This window comes from Mixophyes fleayi, chromosome 3 (assembly GCF_038048845.1).
Source record: "Mixophyes fleayi isolate aMixFle1 chromosome 3, aMixFle1.hap1, whole genome shotgun sequence".
In the NCBI taxonomy this organism is placed as follows: Eukaryota; Metazoa; Chordata; class Amphibia; order Anura; family Limnodynastidae; genus Mixophyes; species Mixophyes fleayi.
Genome location: NC_134404.1, coordinates 1,009,210 through 1,031,587, shown reverse-complemented (window position 1 = coordinate 1,031,587; position 22,378 = coordinate 1,009,210). Strand labels below are relative to the sequence as shown.

The 22,378-nt window shown below is 43.5% G+C and overlaps 1 protein-coding gene across 2 annotated transcripts in view; it reads right to left on the bottom strand.

Annotated features, from left to right (window-relative positions):
- Positions 1-5,854, bottom strand: part of EMILIN1 (elastin microfibril interfacer 1) — a 55,754-nt gene extending 49,900 nt beyond the window's left edge. Inside the window, exon 1 of one of the 2 annotated variants that reach the window (XM_075201002.1) lies at positions 4,649-5,854. In XM_075201002.1, the coding sequence (XP_075057103.1) occupies positions 4,649-4,833 (185 nt within the window). In that variant the 5' untranslated portion in view covers positions 4,834-5,854. The remainder of the gene's footprint in view (positions 1-4,648) is intronic. The other variant, XM_075201001.1, reaches the window with a different exon arrangement.
- Positions 5,855-22,378: the final 16,524 nt, after the last annotated feature.

Genomic DNA, 22,378 nt, shown 5'->3' with positions numbered 1-22,378 from the left:
TCTGTCTCTGACACATGCTCTCAGCAGCACTCTGTCTCTGACTCACGCTCTCAGCAGCACTCTGTCTCTGACACACACTCTGAGCAGCACTCTGTCTCTGACACACGCTCTCAGCAGCACTCTGTCTCTGACACACGCTCTCAGCAGCACTCTGTCTCTGACACACGCTCTCAGCAGCACTCTGTCTCTGACACACGCTCTCAGCAGCACTCTGTCTCTGACTCACGCTCTCAGCAGCACTCTGTCTCTGACTCACGCTCTCAGCAGCACTCTGTCTCTGACACACACACTCTGCAGAACTCTGACACACACTCTGCAGCACTCTGACACACACTCTGCAGCACTCTGACACACACTCTGCAGCACTCTGACACACACTCTCTAGCACTCTGACACACACTCTGTAGCACTCTGACACACTATTTTTGTAGCCTCTGACACAATTACTGCAGCTCACTCTAATAGTATTAGTAATAAAAGTGGAACATAAAATTTAGGGGACAAGGTGATTGACATTATCATGTCCCCACCCCCACTGCATAATTCTGTAATCTCCAATCTGCAAATCTCATTATCAACACCCTTCACACTTATATAAAAAGAGAAGGATCCGGGGAGCTATGTGCCGAGAGTTCAGGAGGACTCAATAAAATTCGGGAGGATCCTATACATTCTAGAAGCGTAGGCAAGAACGAGACTGATGTCAGTGACACTCGAGCAGCTGAGGGGACATCAACATACTTATCAACTTCTCTGAGCGCTGGATATGTGGTAGGTGTGTCTGTCGCAGAACATGATGAAGGTACATACTTCTTGTCAGCACAGTTGTGTGTAAAGTCGAGATGCTCAGGCTCGGTTCCCCACGAACTGAACACACCCGAACTTAGCAGATCTGTGTACGCTCGCCATCGGAATTTAAAACGAGTAAAACGTCATTGTTACGTCGTTGGATCTTGCGAGCAAAATGTAGACTTAACCTCATGTATCAAACTCCCATTGTCCCATAGATTGTAAGCTTGCGAGCAGCCTTCTCACCTCTTTGTCTGTTTTACCCAGTTTGTTTATTAGTTTACTGTGTTTGTCCCCAATTGTAAAGCGCTATGGAATATGTTGGCGCTATATAAATAAATGATGATGATTCTATAAGACTCTCCACAGTGAACCAGCGCCGATTCACAGAGGGAAACAGAAGGAGTAGCGCAGTTCTTGGCAGTCTCTAGTGCAGTTGGGCAGCGCCATAGGTAGAATAGAAAGAGGAGGGATAGCAGTGTTCTTCAAAGTCTCCAGTGACATTCAGGAGACCTCCATTGCTAAAATAGAAATAATAGGTCTGGCAGGCTTGGTCTTCTAAATCTGCAATCTTTGTTTGAAAGTGTATGTAAATAATATTGTGACCCGTGAGGTGGTCAAAATTTACTGCAAACGACTTGAAATTAGTGTTATTGAGGTTAATAATAATGTGGGGGGGGGGAAAGCAAAAATATGTGATTTTAGCAACAAAAAAAAAGGGATTTTAGAAAAAAAAAATCGGGATTCAAAACTAAAACCAAAACACGCAAGGGCGGTTTTTCCAAAACTAAAACAAAAAAATTAAGTTAATCCAGATCCAAAACCAAAACCAGAACACGGGGGGTCAGTGAACATCTCTAGTGTAAAGTACAATATGAAATGTGGTCACTAGATGGCGAGCTTTAGCTGCAGACCAGGAATGTAGGATATAATGTCACAGACCAGTAGCTGGTGGGAGGTGTGCAGTATTGAGGGATTATATCTACTCACAGACCCCCAGGGATAAAGGAGTATTGTACAATACCCTGCTCATACTGGGGTCAGGCTGACCTTCTGCTGACACTAATGAGAGGAGAGATCTGGAGATAAATGGATTAGTGAGAGATGAAAGGCAGAGAATGACTGGTGTCCCAGTGTGCCCAGACCGACATGTCAGCTGGCACTTCCAGGGCATGTACAGGAGATGGCACAAATACATCCCGTACTTTTACGGGAAACACACGACATGTTTGTATTTGCTGGGTGTACTTCTCTGCATATATTTTTATTGTATAGATGGAGGACTGTACAGTACAACTTCTTGTGTCCTGTATGCCCGGTCTAGTTTTCAGTAGCTTTCTTTATTGTATAGATGGAGGACTGCACAGTACAACTTCTTGTGTCCTGTATGCCAGGTCTAGTTCTCAGTAGCTTTCTTTATTGTATAGATGGAGAACTGCACAGTACCACTTCTCGTATCGTGTATACCAGGTCTAGTTCTCAGTATCTTTCTTTATTGTGTATACAGGGCTGCACAGTACCACTTCTCGTATCGTGTATACCAGGTCTAGTTCTCAGTATCTTTCTTTATTGTATAGATGGAGGACTGCATAGTACTCCTTCTCGTGTCCTGTATACCAGGTCTAGTTCTCAGTATCTTTATTGTGTATACAGGGCTGCACAGTACCACTTCTCGTGTCCTGTATACCAGGTCTAGTTCTCAGTAGCTTTCTTTATTGTATAGATGGAGGACTGCAAAGTACCACTTCTGGGGTCCTGTATACAGGGTCTAGATCTCAGTATCTTTCTTTATTGTATCGATAGAGGACTGCACAGTACCACTTCTGGGGTCCTGTATGCTTGGTGTGATTCCCAGCTTTATTCTTGATATGCATATGTGTATCTTGTTCTAACTGCTGATCACAATTCTCAGTAAGCGTCTTTTGTGCATTAATGTTATAATCTATGTACATATTCCACAGCATCTGCTATTAGGAAATCATATTGTACACAACATAGAGACATAAAGGAGCAAACAATGAAACTGCAGGTGAGAGTCCTTACCCATCAGAGCTTACAATCTAGTGGCAGTTTGTCCGTCCTGTATATATCCACAAGTGTATATTCTGTATAGTATAGACATAAAATGCAACTGAATGTTAAATAGTGGTGTAATATATGAGGGTACTGGCAGGGGCCCCATCTGCTTACCTGTGTGAGGGGTGATGTCACTGACTACAACACTGGTACCTGTCAGTGTACCAATGTCTGTTGGGGGATGGGTGATCTGTGTGTAATAGGTGTCTGTACAATATGGGGGTTCTCTGTATAATAGGACCGGTGTCTGTACAATATGGGGGTTCTCTGTACAATAGGAGGGGTGTCTGTACAATATGGGGGTTCTCAGTATAATAGGACCGGTGTCTGTACAATATGGGGGTTCTCTGTACAATAGGAGGGGTGTCTGTACAATATGGGGGTTCTCAGTACAATAGGAGGGGTGTCTGTACAATATGGGGGTTCTCTGTATAATAGGACCAGTGTCTGTACAATATGGGGGTTCTCTGTACAATAGGAGGGGTGTCTGTACAATATGGGGGTTCTCTGTATAATAGGACCGGTGTCTGTACAATATGGGAGTTCTCTGTACAATAGGAGGGGTGTCTGTACAATATGGGGGTTCTCTGTACAATAGGAGGGGTGTCTGTACAATATGGGGGTTCTCTGTATAATAGGACCGGTGTCTGTACAATATGGGGGTTCTCTGTACAATAGGAGGGGTGTCTGTACAATATGGGGGTTCTCTGTACAATAGGAGGGGTGTCTGTACAATATGGGGGTTCTCTGTACAATAGGAGGGGTGTCTGTACAATATGGGGGTTCTCTGTACAATAGGAGGGGTGTCTGTGTGATTTAGGTGTCTGCATACAATAGGAGGTAGAGGGCCTCTGAATTAGTGGATATATGGGCATTCTGTAGCTTCTCTAGATGTCACAGGCCGATGCGGGTGATAGTGGAGCCCATACAGATATAATATGAGTGCTGTGGGGCCTCTCGCATGGCTCAGGCTCAGGGGGGGTGACGTGTGGAGATGGATATAGCTATCTGTAACACATGAGGCTCTGTATTAATGAGGTGAAAGCCCCTTCGTCAGTGAGGAAAGGGTGTTTTGTCTATATGGCTTCTCCCTGTCTATCAAGGGGTTAACACTGGCGATAGCCCTGGTATCACCAGAGGTACCCGCTGCTGGCGATAAGACTCGCCGGCGTTCTCTGCCCACAGCCTTCACCTAATAAGGGTTGTGGAACCCCCACAGTCCTCAGTTATTTGTCATCTCGGTAGAGCGATAGTTGGAGACGTTTAATGATAAACACTTTATTTTAACTAAAGCCCAAATCAGGGTGACACATGCGCAGGTCCACAAATACTGTCCAGCGGTTCAGTAAGTCAGACTGTATCGCGCCTCCATGGCGATATCTCCTTGTATTGCTGTGATAAGTGTGTGATTACATATTCTCCGTACAGCGCTGTCTCATGTGGTTGGTGCTGTATAAATAATAACAAATAAACAGTGTCTGTGACTAATAACATTATTCCTGGCACACTGGAGAATGGAGACATGCTATATACACTGATACAATACACTGAGCTGCTGAGCTGACACTCAAACCGAGTACTGGGTATAACGAGTCAAGAGAAGGCCGATGAGGAGGGAATTGAATATTCTATAGGTATTTCTGATTGATTTACAAGTTCCCAGCTCATATTCACTCCCTGTATATTGAGACTGGAGAAGTCACAATGGATCACATTACATTAGTCCTCCTACCTCATGACCACCATTAGGGCATGGCCTTATCTTCACTATCAGGTCACCTACCTGTGTCGGCTGGCAGCCCGAAGCCCGTTCTGTGCTTGCGTCACCCCTTGTGCTGTCATCACTTGGCCATGGGGGGCCGCTCCCCCTGTGTAAAGGTTATATCTAGGTGGGTAGTTAGTGGCGTAGGTTCCATCAAGAGTAAGGTACAGCAGGCAGCTGAGAAGGTATCTTACCAATCTGGCCATTATCAAGGAAGACAATAGAGTTGTAGACAAATTGCTAATTCAAAATAATTTTAGGGGCAGATTCCAAGGACATCACCACCCGAAACTCTGCCGTGGACAGAACCTTTCTCCAGCGATGGCTCCTTGATCCTCTAGGTGAGATACGGTGTCCACAGATACAATGACTGTAACTTCAGATGTCGATCCAGTGCTTATGTTCCAGGTTTACATGGGCCTCTCTGGCAGTATGTGAAGATCAGACGTTGGTTCCACTGTGACGTGGTTCTCGTTCAGGCCGGTGTGGACAGTTATCACATATCATATGTATACTCCAGTGGTTTTATTGTACATAAGATCAGATAGGGGATCCTTCAGATGCCAATCCAGCTCTAGTATGGACTAATGATGACCATGTTCCCTTAACTTAAATATGATGAAATCCCAGAGTATAATACCCTTAAACTCAAGACATCACCACAAAATACTCCATGTAAATCAGAGGAAATATCTCAGCCACAGAATACCCAGGTCAAATTCCACACTCCGTGTCCTGGGACCAGTTCCACACTCCGTGTCCTGGGACCAGTTCCACGCTCGCTCTCTTGAGACCAGTTCCACGCTCGCTCTCTTGAGACCAGTTCCACACTTGGGCTCCTGAGACCAGTTCCACACTTGGGCTCCTGAGACCAGTTCCACACTCGGGCTCCTGAGACCAGTTCCACGCTCAGTGTCCTGGGACCAGTTCCACGCTTGCTCTCCTGAGACCAGTTCCACGCTCAGTGTCCTTAGATCAGTTCCACCCTCAGTGTCCTGTAACCAGTTCCACGCTCGCTCTCTCTTAGACAAGATCCTCACGTGGTTAGGGTTAGTGAGTCCAGATCTGAATGCATGTAGTGCCACACTGCCACTCCTACTCACACTTTGCCTCTCACTCCTGGGGCACAGACAGGCAGCTTCTCGCCTCCTTATAACCTCCTCAGACAGCCCACTCCTGCCAGCATCCTCTTAGGGAAGGAGAAGGAAGAGTCTTCTGGAGCAAGAGCCTAACTAAGGGGGGAGGAGAGAGAGATGCAGCTGAAAGAGGAGAAACGCTTCCATCCCAACCCCCTCCCAAAACTTCCTGCCTCCCTCTGTAACTCTGGAACTTAACCCTGCAGAGTAAACTCAATCGTATAGCTTAAAGTGTAAGCTCTGGGGGCTGGACCGTGCTCCTACCTGCAGCCTCATAGTTGTAATACTCATAGTCCTGAACATTGTAAGATTGTGTAATGTTTGTCCTGTGTACTCACCATTATTTACCACACTCGGACTAAGTACTCTTGTAGTATTAATACAGCTATTAATTCAAAACATGGGGACTAATATACAACAAGTATTCTTATTGTGTTAATTTAATTTTCACCGCGATTTTCCAATAATATATGACGGTGGTAGCTAAGTATTACAGTGACTGGTAACACACAGCCGCCACAGTGATAGCTGCCCAACAAGAACTTGCAGCTCACATTAAGCACCAATTTATAACCCAAAGCATTTTATACAGAATGTATTTCAATCCTCATCACAAAGATAAGGATTGAAATATTGTGCATATTTATTAAGCAATTTAAACAGGAACAGCATTCACAAAAAATACTGTTCCTGCAAAGACCCCTCTCCTATGTCCTCTATGGTCACTATCACAAAGTGATCACCGGAGGGGAGAGCAGTAAGATACAGTGTGATCCACAGATCCCTCTACGATAATGCTCTCCGCATAGAGCAGAGCTGAAAGATGCACATATAGTAATGTACGCCAGGCTGAGCTGTGTGTGTCTGTGTCTCAGTGTGTCTGTGTGTGTCTGTATGTGACTGTGTGTGTATGTATGTATGTATGTATGTGTCTGTGTGTCTCTGTATGTGTGTGTGTGTGTGTGTGTTTGTATGTATGTGTCTGTTTGTGTCTGTGTATGTCTGTGTACGTCTGTGTGTGTCTGTATGTGTCTGTTTGTGTGTGTGTCTGTATGTATGTGTCTGTGTGTGTCTGTATGTGTCTGTGTGTGCCTGTGTGTGTGTCTGTATGTTTCTGTGTGTGTCTTTGTGTGCCTGTGTGTGTCTGTGTGTGTCTGTATGTATGTGTCTGTATGTGTCTGTGTGTGTCTGTATGTATGTGTCTGTGTGTGCTTGTGTGTGTGCCTGTGTGTGTCTGTGTACGTCTGTATGTGTCTGTATGTGTGTGTGTGTCTGTATGTCATACCTGCCAACTCTCCTGGAATGTCCGGGAGACTCCCGCATTTTGCGAGAGTTGCAAGCTCCCGAATTCTGCCCACTTCACTAGAAAGTGCCCCACTTCCTAGTGAAGTGGGTAGAATTAGATCCCAAACGCCGCGATTCCTGGTGAATTGCGGCGTTTAGCCCCGCCCCCCACTGTCAAATGACGCGATTTGCATCATTACGTGTGTGTCTGTGTGTCTCTGTGTACGTCTGTGTGTGTCTGTATGTGTGTCTGTATGTATGTGTCTGTATGTGTCTGTGTGTGTCTGTGTACGTCTGTGTCTGTATGTATGTGTCTGTGTGTGTCTGTGTACGTCTGTGTGTGTCTGTATGTGTGTATGTATGTATGTATATATATATGTGTCTGTATGTGTCTGTGTGTGTCTGTATGTATGTGTCTGTGTGTGACTAACCCTAATATGTTACACTCTCCCTGCAGCATATTCCTCCTCTCTGTTCAGTGCTTAGTACTAGTATTATTACTGCTGTGTCACTGTCTCCTGCAGCATATTCCTCCTCTCTGTACAGTGCTGAGTACTGGTATTATTACTGCTGTGTTACTCTCTCCTGCAGCATATTCCTCCTCTCTGTACAGTGCTGAGTACTGGTATTATTACTGCTGTGTTACACTCTCCCTGCAGCATATTCCTCCTCTCTGTTCAGTGCTTAGTACTAGTATTATTACTGCTGTGTCACTGTCTCCTGCAGCATATTCCTCCTCTCTGTACAGTGCTGAGTACTGGTATTATTACTGCTGTGTTACTCTCTCCTGCAGCATATTCCTCCTCTCTGTACAGTGCTGAGTACTGGTATTATTACTGCTGTGTTACTCTCTCCTGCAGCATATTCCTCCTCTCTGTACAGTGCTGAGTACTGGTATTATTACTGCTGTGTTACTCTCTCCTGCAGCATATTCCTCCTCTCTGTACAGTGCTGAGTACTGGTATTATTACTGCTGTGTTACTCTCTCCTGCAGCATATTCCTCCTCTCTGTACAGTGCTGAGTACTGGTATTATTACTGCTGTGTTACTCTCTCCTGCAGCATATTCCTCCTCTCTGTACAGTGCTGAGTACTGGTATTATTACTGCTGTGTTACTCTCTCCTGCAGCATATTCCTCCTCTCTGTACAGTGCTGAGTACTGGTATTATTACTGCTGTGTTACTTTCTCCTGCAGCATATTCCTCCTCTCTGTACAGTGCAGAGTACTGGTATTATTAATGCTTTGTTACTGTCTCCTGCAGCATATTCCTCCTCTCTGTATAGTGCTGAGTACTGGTATTATTACTGCTGTGTTACACTCTCCCTGCAGCATATTCCTCCTCTCTGTACAGTGCTGAGTACTGGTATTATTACTGCTGTGTCACTGTCTCCTGCAGCATATTCCTCCTCTCTGTACAGTCCTGAGTACTGGTATTATTACTGCTGTGTCACTGTCTCCTGCAGCATATTCCTCCTCTCTGTACAGTGCTGAGTACTGGTATTATTACTGCTGTGTTAATGTCTCCTGCAGCATATTCCTCCTCTCTGTACAGTGCTGAGAACTGGTATTATTACTGCTGTGTTACTGTCTCCTGCAGCATATTCCTCCTCTCTGTACAGTGCTGAGAACTGGTATTATTACTGCTGTGTTACTCTCTCCTGCAGCATATTCCTCATCTCTGTACTGCGCTGAGTACTGGTATTATTAATGCTTTGTTACTGTCTCCTGCAGCATATTCCTCCTCTCTGTACAGTGCTGAGTACTGGTATTATTACTGCTGTGTTACTCTCTCCTGCAGCATATTCCTCCTCTCTGTACAGTGCTGAGTACTGGTATTATTACTGCTGTGTTACTCTCTCCTGCAGCATATTCCTCCTCTCTGTACAGTGCTGAGTACTGGTATTATTACTGCTGTGTTACTCTCTCCTGCAGCATATTCCTCCTCTCTGTACAGTGCTGAGTACTGGTATTATTACTGCTGTGTTACACTCTCCCTGCAGCATATTCCTCCTCTCTGTACAGTGCTGAGTACTCGTATTATTACTGCTGTGTTACTGTCTCCTGCAGCATTTTCCTCCTCTCTGTACAGTGCTGAGTACTGGTATTATTACTGCTGTGTTACTGTCTCCTGCAGCATTTTCCTCCTCTCTGTACAGTGCTGAGTACTGGTATTATTACTGCTGTGTTACTCTCTCCTGCAGCATATTCCTCCTCTCTGTACAGTGCAGAGTACTGGTATTATTGATGCTTTGTTACTCTCTCCTGCAGCATATTCCTCCTCTCTGTACAGTGCAGAGTACTGGTATTATTACTGCTGTGTTACTGTCTCCTGCAGCATATTCCTCCTCTCTGTACAGTACTGAGAACTGGCATTGTTACTGCTGTGTTACTGTCTCCTGCAGCATATTCCTCCTCTCTGTACAGTGCTGAGTACTGGTATTATTACTGCTGTGTCACTGTCTCCTGCAGCATATTCCTCCTCTCTGTACAGCGCTGAGTACTGGTATTATTAATGCTTTGTTACTGTCTCCTGCAGCATATTCCTCCTCTCTGTACAGTGCTGAGTACTGGTATTATTACTGCTGTGTTACACTCTCCCTGCAGCATATTCCTCCTCTCTGTACAGTGCTGAGTACTCGTATTATTACTGCTGTGTTACTGTCTCCTGCAGCATTTTCCTCCTCTCTGTACAGTGCTGAGTACTGGTATTATTACTGCTGTGTTACTGTCTCCTGCAGCATATTCCTCCTCTCTGTACAGTGCTGAGTACTGGTATTATTACTGCTGTGTTACTGTCTCCTGCAGCATATTCCTCCTCTCTGTACAGTGCTGAGAACTGGTATTATTACTGCTGTGTTACTGTCTCCTGCAGCATATTCCTCCTCTCTGTACAGTGCTGAGAACTGGTATTATTACTGCTGTGTTACTCTCTCCTGCAGCATATTCCTCATCTCTGTACTGCGCTGAGTACTGGTATTATTAATGCTTTGTTACTGTCTCCTGCAGCATATTCCTCCTCTCTGTACAGTGCAGAGTACTGGTATTATTACTGCTGTGTTACACTCTCCCTGCAGCATATTCCTCCTCTCTGTACAGTGCTGAGTACTCGTATTATTACTGCTGTGTTACTGTCTCCTGCAGCATTTTCCTCCTCTCTGTACAGTGCTGAGTACTGGTATTATTACTGCTGTGTTACTGTCTCCTGCAGCATTTTCCTCCTCTCTGTACAGTGCTGAGTACTGGTATTATTACTGCTGTGTTACTCTCTCCTGCAGCATATTCCTCCTCTCTGTACAGTGCAGAGTACTGGTATTATTGATGCTTTGTTACTCTCTCCTGCAGCATATTCCTCCTCTCTGTACAGTGCAGAGTACTGGTATTATTACTGCTGTGTTACTGTCTCCTGCAGCATATTCCTCCTCTCTGTACAGTACTGAGAACTGGCATTGTTACTGCTGTGTTACTGTCTCCTGCAGCATATTCCTCCTCTCTGTACAGTGCTGAGTACTGGTATTATTACTGCTGTGTCACTGTCTCCTGCAGCATATTCCTCCTCTCTGTACAGCGCTGAGTACTGGTATTATTAATGCTTTGTTACTGTCTCCTGCAGCATATTCCTCCTCTCTGTACAGTGCTGAGTACTGGTATTATTACTGCTGTGTTACACTCTCCCTGCAGCATATTCCTCCTCTCTGTACAGTGCTGAGTACTCGTATTATTACTGCTGTGTTACTGTCTCCTGCAGCATTTTCCTCCTCTCTGTACAGTGCTGAGTACTGGTATTATTACTGCTGTGTTACTGTCTCCTGCAGCATTTTCCTCCTCTCTGTACAGTGCTGAGTACTGGTATTATTACTGCTGTGTTACTCTCTCCTGCAGCATATTCCTCCTCTCTGTACAGTGCAGAGTACAGGTATTATTGATGCTTTGTTACTCTCTCCTGCAGCATATTCCTCCTCTCTGTACAGTGCAGAGTACTGGTATTATTCCTGCTGTGTTACTGTCTCCTGCAGCATATTCCTCCTCTCTGTACAGTGCTGAGAACTGGCATTGTTACTGCTGTGTTACTGTCTCCTGCAGCATATTCCTCTTCTCTGTACAGTGCTGAGTACTGGTATTATTACTGCTGTGTCACTGTCTCCTGCAGCATATTCCTCCTCTCTGTACAGCGCTGAGTACTGGTATTATTAATGCTTTGTTACTGTCTCCTGCAGCATATTCCTCCTCTCTGTACAGTGCTGAGTACTGGTATTATTACTGCTGTGTTACACTCTCCCTGCAGCATATTCCTCCTCTCTGTACAGTGCTGAGAACTGGTATTATTACTGCTGTGTTACTGTCTCCTGCAGCATTTTCCTCCTCTCTGTACAGTGCTGAGTACTGGTATTATTACTGCTGTGTTACTCTCTCCTGCAGCATATTCCTCCTCTCTGTACAGCGCTGAGTACTGGTATTATTACTGCTGTGTTACTCTCTCCTGCAGCATATTCCTCCTCTCTGTACAGTGCTGAGTACTGGTATTATTACTGCTGTGTCACTGTCTCCTGCAGCATATTCCTCCTCTCTGTACAGTGCTGAGTACTGGTATTATTACTGCTGTGTTACACTCTCCCTGCAGCATATTCCTCCTCTCTGTACAGTGCAGAGTACTGGTATTATTACTGCTTTGTTACTGTCTCCTGCAGCATATTCCTCCTCTCTGTTCAATGCTGAGTACTGGTATTATTACTGCTGTGTTACTGTCTCCTGCAGCATATTCCTCCTCTCTGTACAGTGCTGAGTACTGGTATTATTACTGCTGTGTTACACTCTCCCTGCAGCATATTCCTCCTCTCTGTACAGTGCTGAGTACTGGTATTATTACTGCTGTGTTACTGTCTCCTGCAGCATATTCCTCCTCTCTGTTCAATGTTGAATACTGCTATTATTACTTCTGTGTTACTGTCACCTGCAGCGTATTCCTCCTGTCTGTACAGCGCAGAGTACTAGTATTATTACTGCTGTGTTACACTCTCCCTGCAGCATATTCCTCCTCTCTGTACAGCACTGAGTACTGGTATTATTACTGTTGTGTTACTGTCTCCTGCAGCATATTCCTCCTCTCTGTACAGTGCTGAGTACTGGTATTATTACTGCTGTGTTACACTCTCCCTGCAGCATATTCCTCCTCTCTGTACAGTGCTGAGTACTGGTATTATTACTGCTGTGTTACTGTCTCCTGCAGCATATTCCTCCTGTCTGTACAGCGCAGAGTACTGGTATTATTACTGCTGTGTTACACTCCCCCTGCAGCATATTCCTCCTCTCTGTACAGCACTGAGTACTGGTATTATTACTGCTGTGTTGCTGTCTCCTGCAGCACATTCCTCCTCTCTGTACAGCACTGAGTACTGGTATTATTACTGCTGTGTTACTGTCTCCTGCAGCATATTCCTCCTCTCTGTACAGTGCTGAGTACTGGTATTATTACTGCTGTGTTACACTCTCCCTGCAGCATATTCCTCCTCTCTGTACAGTGCTGAGTACTGGTATTATTACTGCTGTGTTACTGTCTCCTGTAGCATATTCCTCATCTAAGTACAGTGCTGAGTACTGGTATTATTACTGCTGTGTTACACTCTCCTGCAGCATATTCCTCCTCTCTGTACAGTGCTGAGTACTGGTATTATTACTGCTGTGTTACTGTCTCCTGTAGCATATTCCTCATCTAAGTACAGTGCTGAGTACTGGTATTATTACTGTTGTGTTACACTCTCCTGCAGCATATTCCTCCTCTCTGTATAGTGCTGAGTACTGGTATTATTACTGCTGTGTTACTGTCTCCTGTAGCATATTCCTTATCTCATTACAGTGCTGAGTACTGGTATTATTACTGCTGTGTTACACTCTCCCTGCAGCATATTCCTCCTCTCTGTATAGTGCTGAGTACTGGTATTATTACTGCTGTGTTACTGTCTCCTGCAGCATATTCCTCATCTCTGTACAGTGCTGAGTACTGGTATTATTACTGCTGTGTCACTCTCCTGCAGCATATTCCTCCTCTCTGTATAGTGCTGAGTACTGGTATTATTACTGCTGTGTTACTGTCTCCTGCAGCATATTCCTCCTCTCTGTATAGTGCTGAGTACTGGTATTATTACTGCTGTGTTACACTCTCCCTGCAGCATATTCCTCCTCTCTGTATAGTGCTGAGTACTGGTATTATTACTGCTGTCTTACACTCTACCTGCAGCATATTCCTCCTCTCTGTACAGTGCTGAGTACTGGTATTATTACTGCTGTGTTACACTCTCCCTGCAGCATATTCCTCCTGTCTGTACAGCGCTGAGTACTGGTATTATTACTGCTGTGTTACACTCTCCGGCAGCATATTCCTCCTGTCTGTACAGAGCGTATTACTGGCTATGTGTTAGTGTATAGCCCGCAGAGCATTCCTCCTCACTGTCTGATAAACACTAACAGGATTATATTGGAGCTTCCTGTAGGATTTCCCATGTTCCGGGATGATGAGTAGAGGGATTGGGAAGTGTGAATGTATTTGGGCGGGGGCTCTGCTGAGCTTGGAGTACGGAAACAATTAATTATCTGTCATCGTCCTGCAGATCATAGTATCATACAACAGGCTGTGCTAAATACTCTCATGAAAGCATTGTCACACGCTAAGGTCATATAACTTGTTAATGTCATCTCCATCAATGTATCTTGTATGAGAGACGTTTAATGTTATATTACACACCAATCAGACACTACAGTAAAACCACCTGTTTAATATTATGTAGGTCCATCCTTGGGCCACCAAAACAGCTCTGACCCGTGGGGGCATGGACTCCACAAGACCTCTGAAGGTGTCCTCTGGTATCTGGCACCAAGACGTTAGCAGCAGACCCTTTAAGCCGTGTAAGGTGAGAGGTGGGGCCTCCATGGCTCAGACTTGTTTTTCCAGCTCATCCCACAGATCCTCGATCGGATTGAGATCTGGGGAATTTGGAGGCCAAGTCAACACCTTGAGCTCTTTGTCATGTTCTTCAAACCCGTTCTGAACAATGTTTGCAGTGTGGAGGGTGCATTATCCTGCTGAAAGAGGCCACTGCCATCAGGGAATACCGCTGCCATGAACTTGGTCTGCAACAACATTTAGGTAAGTGGTACGTGTCACAGTAACATCCACATGAATGCCAGGACCCAAGGTTTCCCAGCAGAACATCACACTGCCTCCGCCAGCTGCCTTCTTCCCATAGTGCATCCTGGTGCCATCTCTTCCCCAGGTAAATGATGCACATATCAGTTGTCCTTTCTTGGACCATTTTGGTAGGTACTAATCACTGCATACCGGGAACACCCCATAAGACTGGCCGTTTTGGAGAGGCTCTGACCCCGTCCATCTAATCATCACAGCTTGGCCATTGTCAAAGTCGCTCAGATCCTTACGTTGCCCATTTTTCCTGCTTCCAACACTTCAACTTCAAGAGCTGACTGTTCACTTGCTGCCTAATATATCCCTTTGACAGGTTCCATTGTAAGTAGATAATCAATGTTACTCACTTCATGGATGTCCGTCTGAGATTGTGTCAGATAGAGGAGTACAATTCGTTTCCAGATTCTGGCGGGCCCTTTGTAAAACCTTGGGCATACGATTGGCACTCTCATCTTCTTACCATCCGCAATCAAACGGACAAACTGAACGGGTCAATCAAGATCTCGAGACCTTTTATAAGGATGTTCTCATCAGCCAATCAAGACAACTGGGTAAAATTGCTTCCTTGGGCTGAATTCGCTCATAACAACATGTACCATGAGTCATCGTCCAAAACTCCATTTTTTGTGGTTTACGGTCACCATCCGTCTTTTCCGGAATTTCCTGCCCTCCCTCCCACCCAAGTTCCTGCTGTAGAGACTGTTTGTCAGACCTTCAAAAATATTTGGTCTCAGGTCAAAACCTGTTTAAAGAAGACATCTGCCAAATATAAGTCTTTTGCAGATAAGAAGAGGCGGGCTATTCCACCACTGAAAATTGGAGATCGTGTCTGGTTATCTACCAAAAATATTCGTTTGAAGGTCCCATCTATGAAATTCGCTCCCCGTTTTATTGGTCCATATAGGATCATTCAAGTGATAAATCCAGTTTGTTTCAAACTTCTACTTCCTAAGAACCTTCGTATTTCCAATGCCTTCCATGTGTCCTTGTTCAAACCTCTCATCATCAACCGTTTCTCGGCTCCTCCTTCAGCACCTCAGCCAGTTCAAGTTCATCAGGAGGAAGATTTCGAGATTACTCATGTATTGGACGCAAAAATTTCGCGAGGAGTTCTCCGTTTCCTTGTTCATAGGAAGGGCTTTGGTCCTGAGGAGCGTTCATGGATCAAAGCTGAAGATCTCAACGCCCCAGCTTTTCTTAAGAAGTTTTATTCCAAAAATCCGGACAAGCCCGGTTCCAGGCGTTCTGTGCCCACCTTTAAAAGGGGGGGTACTGTCACTCACCAGACTGTGAGTGCTTCTTCCCGTGTGTTTAGGAACCGTGGCCGTCCACCATCCTGAGGGTCTGCGCATGCGCAGCCCTTTCAAAACCTTCAGTACCTGTTCCTTTAACTTAATTGGCTGATCAGGCAACACTCCCTATTTAAAGCACCTGCTGTCCATACCTCGTTGCCTGATCTTGGAGTCTCATTCCCCATGAGCCTCTGAAGGTGTTCCTGTGTTTCCTCGTGTATTCAGCGCTGCTGATTCCTGTGGTTTCCAGACCACTTCTACTCCTGTGGTTTCCAGACCACTTCAACTCTCCTGTGTTTCATCGTGACTGTTAGCTGATTCCTATCCGCTGCCTCCGTGCACTACAGTCTTCAGACCACGTCAACTCTGCTGTGTTTCATCGTGACTGTTGCTGATTCCTATCCGCTGCCTCCGTGCACTACAGTCCTCAGACCACTTCAACTCTCCTGTGTTTCATCGTGACTGTTTGGCTGATACCTATCTGCTGCCTCCGTGCGCTACAGTCTTCAGCTCATCTCAACTCTCCCGTGTTTCCTCGAGACTGCTACAACTGATTCCTATCCGCTGCCTCCGTGCACTACAGTCTTCAGACCACTTCAACGCTCCTGTGTTTCATCGTGACTGTTAGCTGATTCCTATCCGCTGCCTCCGTGCACTACAGTCTTCAGACCACTTCAACTCTCCTGTGTTTCATCGTGACTGTTAGCTGATTCCTATCCGCTGCCTCCGTGCACTACAGTCTTCAGCTCATCTCAACTCTCCCGTGTTTCCTCGAGACTGCTACAACTGATTCCTATCCGCTGCTCTCCGTGCTCAACAGTTCCAGCTCAGCTCTACTCTCCCGTGTTTCCTCGTGGCTGCACCTGCTGGTTGCTATCCGTTACCTCCGTGTACCTGCAGAGTCCTGCTGGCTGCTACTCCTCAGTTCTACTCCTGTCTGCAGCAGCTGATCCGCTCTCCGTGCTTCTCAGTGTTCCTGCTGGTCTCTACTCGCCAGTCTGCATCGGATCTGCGCTTCACTGCTTTCATCTCATCTAGACCATCGCTACTCTTCAGGGTCCTCCAGGAGTCCAGTCCTACATACTACTGCTTCCTGAGTATTTGTTCCCCTGCTGGTCTACCTACCTGTGCGCTGCACCTACTTGATTACCGCTTCACCCTCCAGGGACTTCGCATCCTGCCGGCCTCCAGCCGTTCAGGTATCTCTGCACTCCTGTCTGACAGCCTGCTCCTGAACCACGGTATGCATACTTCTCATTGACTGTGCTGGTGTATTGCATATCTTGCTGGACTGAGTTGTTCTCCTCTGGAGTTTACTATCCGCTGAGACTTTTGCCATCATTGACTGTGTTATCTTTTGCCCGGATAGTTTCTATGACTTTGTATTATTGCAGTGCTGTTCAGTCATTATTATATTGTGCATGTCATTGTGGATCAAGTTCAAGGTGCCCGTGTATCCTCTGTATTGCAGTCTCTCCCCGTGCTCCTCCTCACATATATATTCAGTGGTACAACTTGCTAGAGGCAGACCACTGATTCCTGTTTCCAGTGTCACCTGTTCCAGTGTCCTCTCACATAGCAGTGGTACAACTTGCTAATGCAGACCACTGACTTCCCGGATACCTTCACCTGGATCCTATTCCTTCACTCAGACAGCGGTACAACTTGCTATCCGCAGACCGCTGACTCTCATCACCTCCTCGTTTCTGTTGGACATTCCTCCTCACTATAGCAGTGGTACAACTTGCTACCGCAGACCACTGACTACCCTCACGTGTCCTTTGTCCATTCAGTTCCTCGTGTATTACTACATATATATTACCAGTGCTGCTAGTCATAGACTTTCCCGAGCATCTCTATCATCTGCTGTCTCCTGTTCCGTGATCACCCCGCTACCAGAGTACCATATTACCACCTATACTGCTCTGGTAAGCTTATCACCTGGTGATCCCTGGGTAAAGACTCCTAGTGCCCGTGACACTTCCTATGTGTTTAAGACTCAGGATGCAAGTGATCACAGATGAATGTGAATTTTGCAAGTTAAATTGCGTTTAAAGCAAGATTATAGAAATGTTATATCCTGATGGTAAACATTCAATATAAAACCTCAGACGTAGTGGTGTCGCTAGCAGCAATGTAAAAAGGTGTTAAACCCCTCCAGGCTGAGTTATGGGCAGGCTGCATGAAGCACCTGGATTGGTTAGAGGGGGCAGGAGGCTGGATTACCTCCTGCCAGGGTATCTGTATAAAATCTGTGTAGATCTGTATAAAAAGCTGACTGTTTGACCATGTAATGTAGTATTATTCCATCTGTAGCTTTCTGGAGATCACTAGTACCACAAACTAGTGTAAATGTCCTTATTAAGATGGCTTGAGCTAATAAAACATCACTGCTTCAAGATCCTGCTTTGACGCCTACTTACCTGCTGTAATTCCTGTGACCTAAAGATTAGACTCAATCTAATCCGTTTACCGGCTATTCATCCAGTACCAATGCTTTACCCGTTACCCTGCAGCTCTGGCCAGTGTGATAGGCCAGCGGGAACCATCCACAGCAACCCTGATCTAGTGGTGGCAGCAGGCCCCTCCTACTGCGTTTAGAGGGGCACAATTTGGGATAAAGAAAGGAGATGGCAAGGCAAGCCCAGCCGGTCTCCAGCAACACATGGAAACGGTGTCATAGGAGGTCCATCCTGTCACACAGAGACAGTTATGACTATAGCCCTCCCTCGTGTTCTTATCTGCCATATTACAACAGACAGCGTGTAGAGAGGATGTCAGCTGCAGTGCTCTGCTCTGAAAATTGCATTTAAACTACAGACTACAGAGTTAGACAGGGTGCAAAGGACAGAGGAAAGAATAAAATAGCTGTGGTTGATTATAATTTATTTTAATGCAGTTTAGTTCTCCAGAGACCAATGAGGTAGAATACTTTGCCAATGTTTCCTTACATAGTACAATATGAATTAGACATCATTCTGAACTAACTAGTATTTAGTGGAGAAAAACAGTGTGCTTTGGTTGTATGACCATTATCAGCAGAACTCAAAACAACAATTAGATTTCTTCTAAAATATTAACTTTTTTCTAGTGAAAACAATGTTGTATGGGGCAGTGACATCTGTATTAAGCGGGGAAAAAACTGGATATTTGTGTGTCATCAACCAAATCACTCCAAAAACTATTAGATTCTAAAGGTTTTTGTATTCTTCAACACTTGTCAAGTTGTTAAGGGTCATTCAGTGACATCTATATTAAGTGGGAAATAAAGGTTGTTTGCATCAGAGTTTTTTTCTAGGCATTTTTAGTATTCAGACACCACATGTAGAACTTTGCAGCGGCTGCAAAAATAAAATGTCACCTGCCATGGTAGACAGCATGCATCATGGAGAGTGAAGAGGCAGTAATAATCAGATGTCATTAGATAGACAGCGACATCAGTAGATTTTTAGACAAGTGGATAGATACCCAATTGTAAAGTGTTAAATAATTTGGTGGTACTATATAAATAAATGTTGATGATAGACAAAGGAGGACTGCACCCATACTGAAAAACTTCAAAAACTACGCACACAATAAATTTGGAACATGATAGGGCATCCATCATAGACACTGATGCTACAAAAGCAGGCATTGGTCATTGGGTGGACAGTGGTATGAATCAAGAGAGTTAGATATTTATAAAAGTAAGTAGACGAAGGTGGCCTGCATCGATACTAAACAATTTAAAGACCAGCACTATGCACTTCGTGATGATTAGAGCATCAGTAGCCAAGAGCAGAGCTTTTAAATACTTTAATTTACTTATCAGTGTTTGTTTATGCTATGAGTAAGGTAGATCTGTGGGGACTCTGATATATTTGCCAGTTGCCATGTATATGTATATCTACATACTAATGTCCAGTTTCAGATTAAATGTAAACCTTGATTTATCCTTTTGGCTAATCTCAAGTGTAGAATCTGAACTACTATAGTGAGAAATTAAAAGGACAGAATTTGGCCCTGGCAAAGAATCCATGTATAGATGGAGATATGATGACAGACAATTTATGTTATGTAATGGAATTGGAGAACCATATAGACTGCTTAATTATTTTTTAATTGAATCAGAGAAAACAAATGCAACAATGGCAAAGTTACAAAATCCGTCATTAAAGACAGCTCGCTGCAAACTTTGGCCACAATTGGTGAATTTTTTTACAGTTGAGAAGAGATCATTAGAAATTAGACTGAAAATGACAGGAAACTAATGTAAATAATATAAATATAGGAGCAAAAAAAGCTCAAAATCAGATCACAATCACATTTTCCCTATTTTTCAAAAATTTTAATTAAATCCAGATGCAAATCCAAAACCTTTCAGGATAGTGTTATATAAACACAGCGCTGGTTTCTTGTATCAACGGAAGATTTATGGTTGTGCAATAAATTATTCTATCTCCTGTGTGATTAGTGACAACTCTCTACGCTGTACGTTCTCCGGTCTTTCAGTAAAGTACCAATAAAACCCTCAAAAACATTATTTCTTTCACTAGGTTTAAGCCTATAAATCTCTTACCCCCTCTCCGCAATACCCAGTCTTGTTGTATTACTATGTTGTTCCCAAAAGGCTACAGAATATGCGGGTGCTATATAAATATTATTAATAATAATGATGATAATAATAATAATAATAATGATAATAATAATGATAATAATGAAATAATAATGACAATGATAATGATAATAATAATAATGATAATAATAATAATATTAATAATAATGATAATAATAATAATAATAATAATGATAATGATAATAATGATAATAATAATAATATTAATAATAATGATATTAATAATAATGATAATAATAATAATAATGATGATAATAATAATAATAATGATAATAATAATGATAATGATAATAATATTAATAATAATGAAAATAATAATAATAATAATGAAAATAATAATACTAATAATAATAATAATAATGATGATAATAATAATAATAATAATTGAAGTTAATTTTTTTTTACATAATATGTTATGTAATCTGTATTTTTTAAAATGATTTTTATTTATTGAAGCATTCAGCATTTGTAACGTGCATGTAGGTAACATATCTTGGGTAATGATATTGACCTTTACAATAAGTGTATAAATCTGTTTACATTGTCCTAGTACATATATAGGGGAAAATAGGGGGCATTTGGAGACCATACCATAAATGAGTGTATCCCAGAATGTAGTCATTATATAAGCATTGGAGGAACTTGCGCACGCAATCGAGTTTCGTTCCAAGCGGAGTGACAAACGCACCTTCAGAGCTGATGTGAGTGTGTTCTCTGTACAGCGTTGCGGAGTTAGCGGAGGTATATAAATATCTGATGATGATGATGGACGAGGTGAACTTCATCCATGTTTCAGAGAGTTTTCCAACCAATCCATACAGAGTACGTAGAAGAGTTTCTCCCGCAAACAATGAGAATGAACTAAAATCATTATTGAATCTCCAAACCAGGGTCCAAAAGTGTATAATTGGTGGACATTCCACAAACAGTGGACAAGGTCTGTCATTGGGCATTTTAAATATTCTGAAAGGGTATTTTTAACTCTTAAAGATAAAAACAATAATAGATTTATAATATATAAAAATATATATATATATATATATATAATATTAGAGACGAGCGGTTTAGATACAGAGAAATCTGACAGATCTGAGTTTTGGGGTACCGGGCCCTGACTCGCTTTCTCGCACCAAATTCTAATCTAAAATTGACACAAAACATAGTTTCCGGTAAAATAATGACACATTTGGATGGATATCATATACTGTACATATAGTACACTGTTCTCATCTGCCATTTAGAAGTGATAGAGTGTGAGTAGGAGGTTGGCTGTAAATCTGTGCTCAGAAATCGCTTGTAGAGGGTTGGACGGTGAAAGAGGCGATTTATATTGCAATAGCTGTAATTTTACTGCAGTTTATTTAGAGAGCAGTCAGCTGGGATTGTCAGCTGATCAAACTGGGTGTCAGAGAGTGAAGAGTAGACAAACAGCAGCTACTGGTTGTAGTACAAAAACATGTTGCGTTTAACTTAAATAAAACATTTTTACAAAGTGAATATAATAAAATAATATTTTTTCCCCCATATGTTTTCTCTGATTGGAACTGGATGCTGGTTCACGCACGCGCAGGTGGAAGGAAGATGGGCCGGCGAAGTGCTAAGACTTTGTTTTACCGCTGCCATCCAGAAATCACTCAGTTGCTTTGGCGACATTTTAATGGTTAATTGCGTGAATAATAGATTTCCTATAACTGCGATAGCGCAATATTACACACCACATTGCATATAAGAATGTATTATGACATTGCCATGTGGTAAGGATTTAATAGAATTATAGTACAGATGATTGTACAGACACCAATCCTGGATCATCCCAATCTCCACTATATGAGTCATTAGGGCAGATATAGGATACACCTTCTGGGGAGAATAGAAAGGAAACCTACAGAGAACCAACATTTCCTTATCAACAGAAGAATATATATGAGAGGCAGAAAAGATCCCTTAGATTCCCATGTATAAGTCCGCAGTCCATCTGCCCTGCACAGAATGGACCTGGATTAATATGACAACAGAATATTTGGCTCACGGTTCAGCAGTGAAGTCAGCTGGTGATTAGTGCAATGTCCTGGAACTCATCCAGGTTTCAGTATTGTGAGGATTGTGGCGTCTTGTCAGGGGATTTACACTGATTGCAGAACAATTTAGAAGGATTACTTGGTGAAGGGTCAACAAGTGGAAACTGCTTGGTAATATGAATTTGATACACCATAAAGACCATGGGTTTA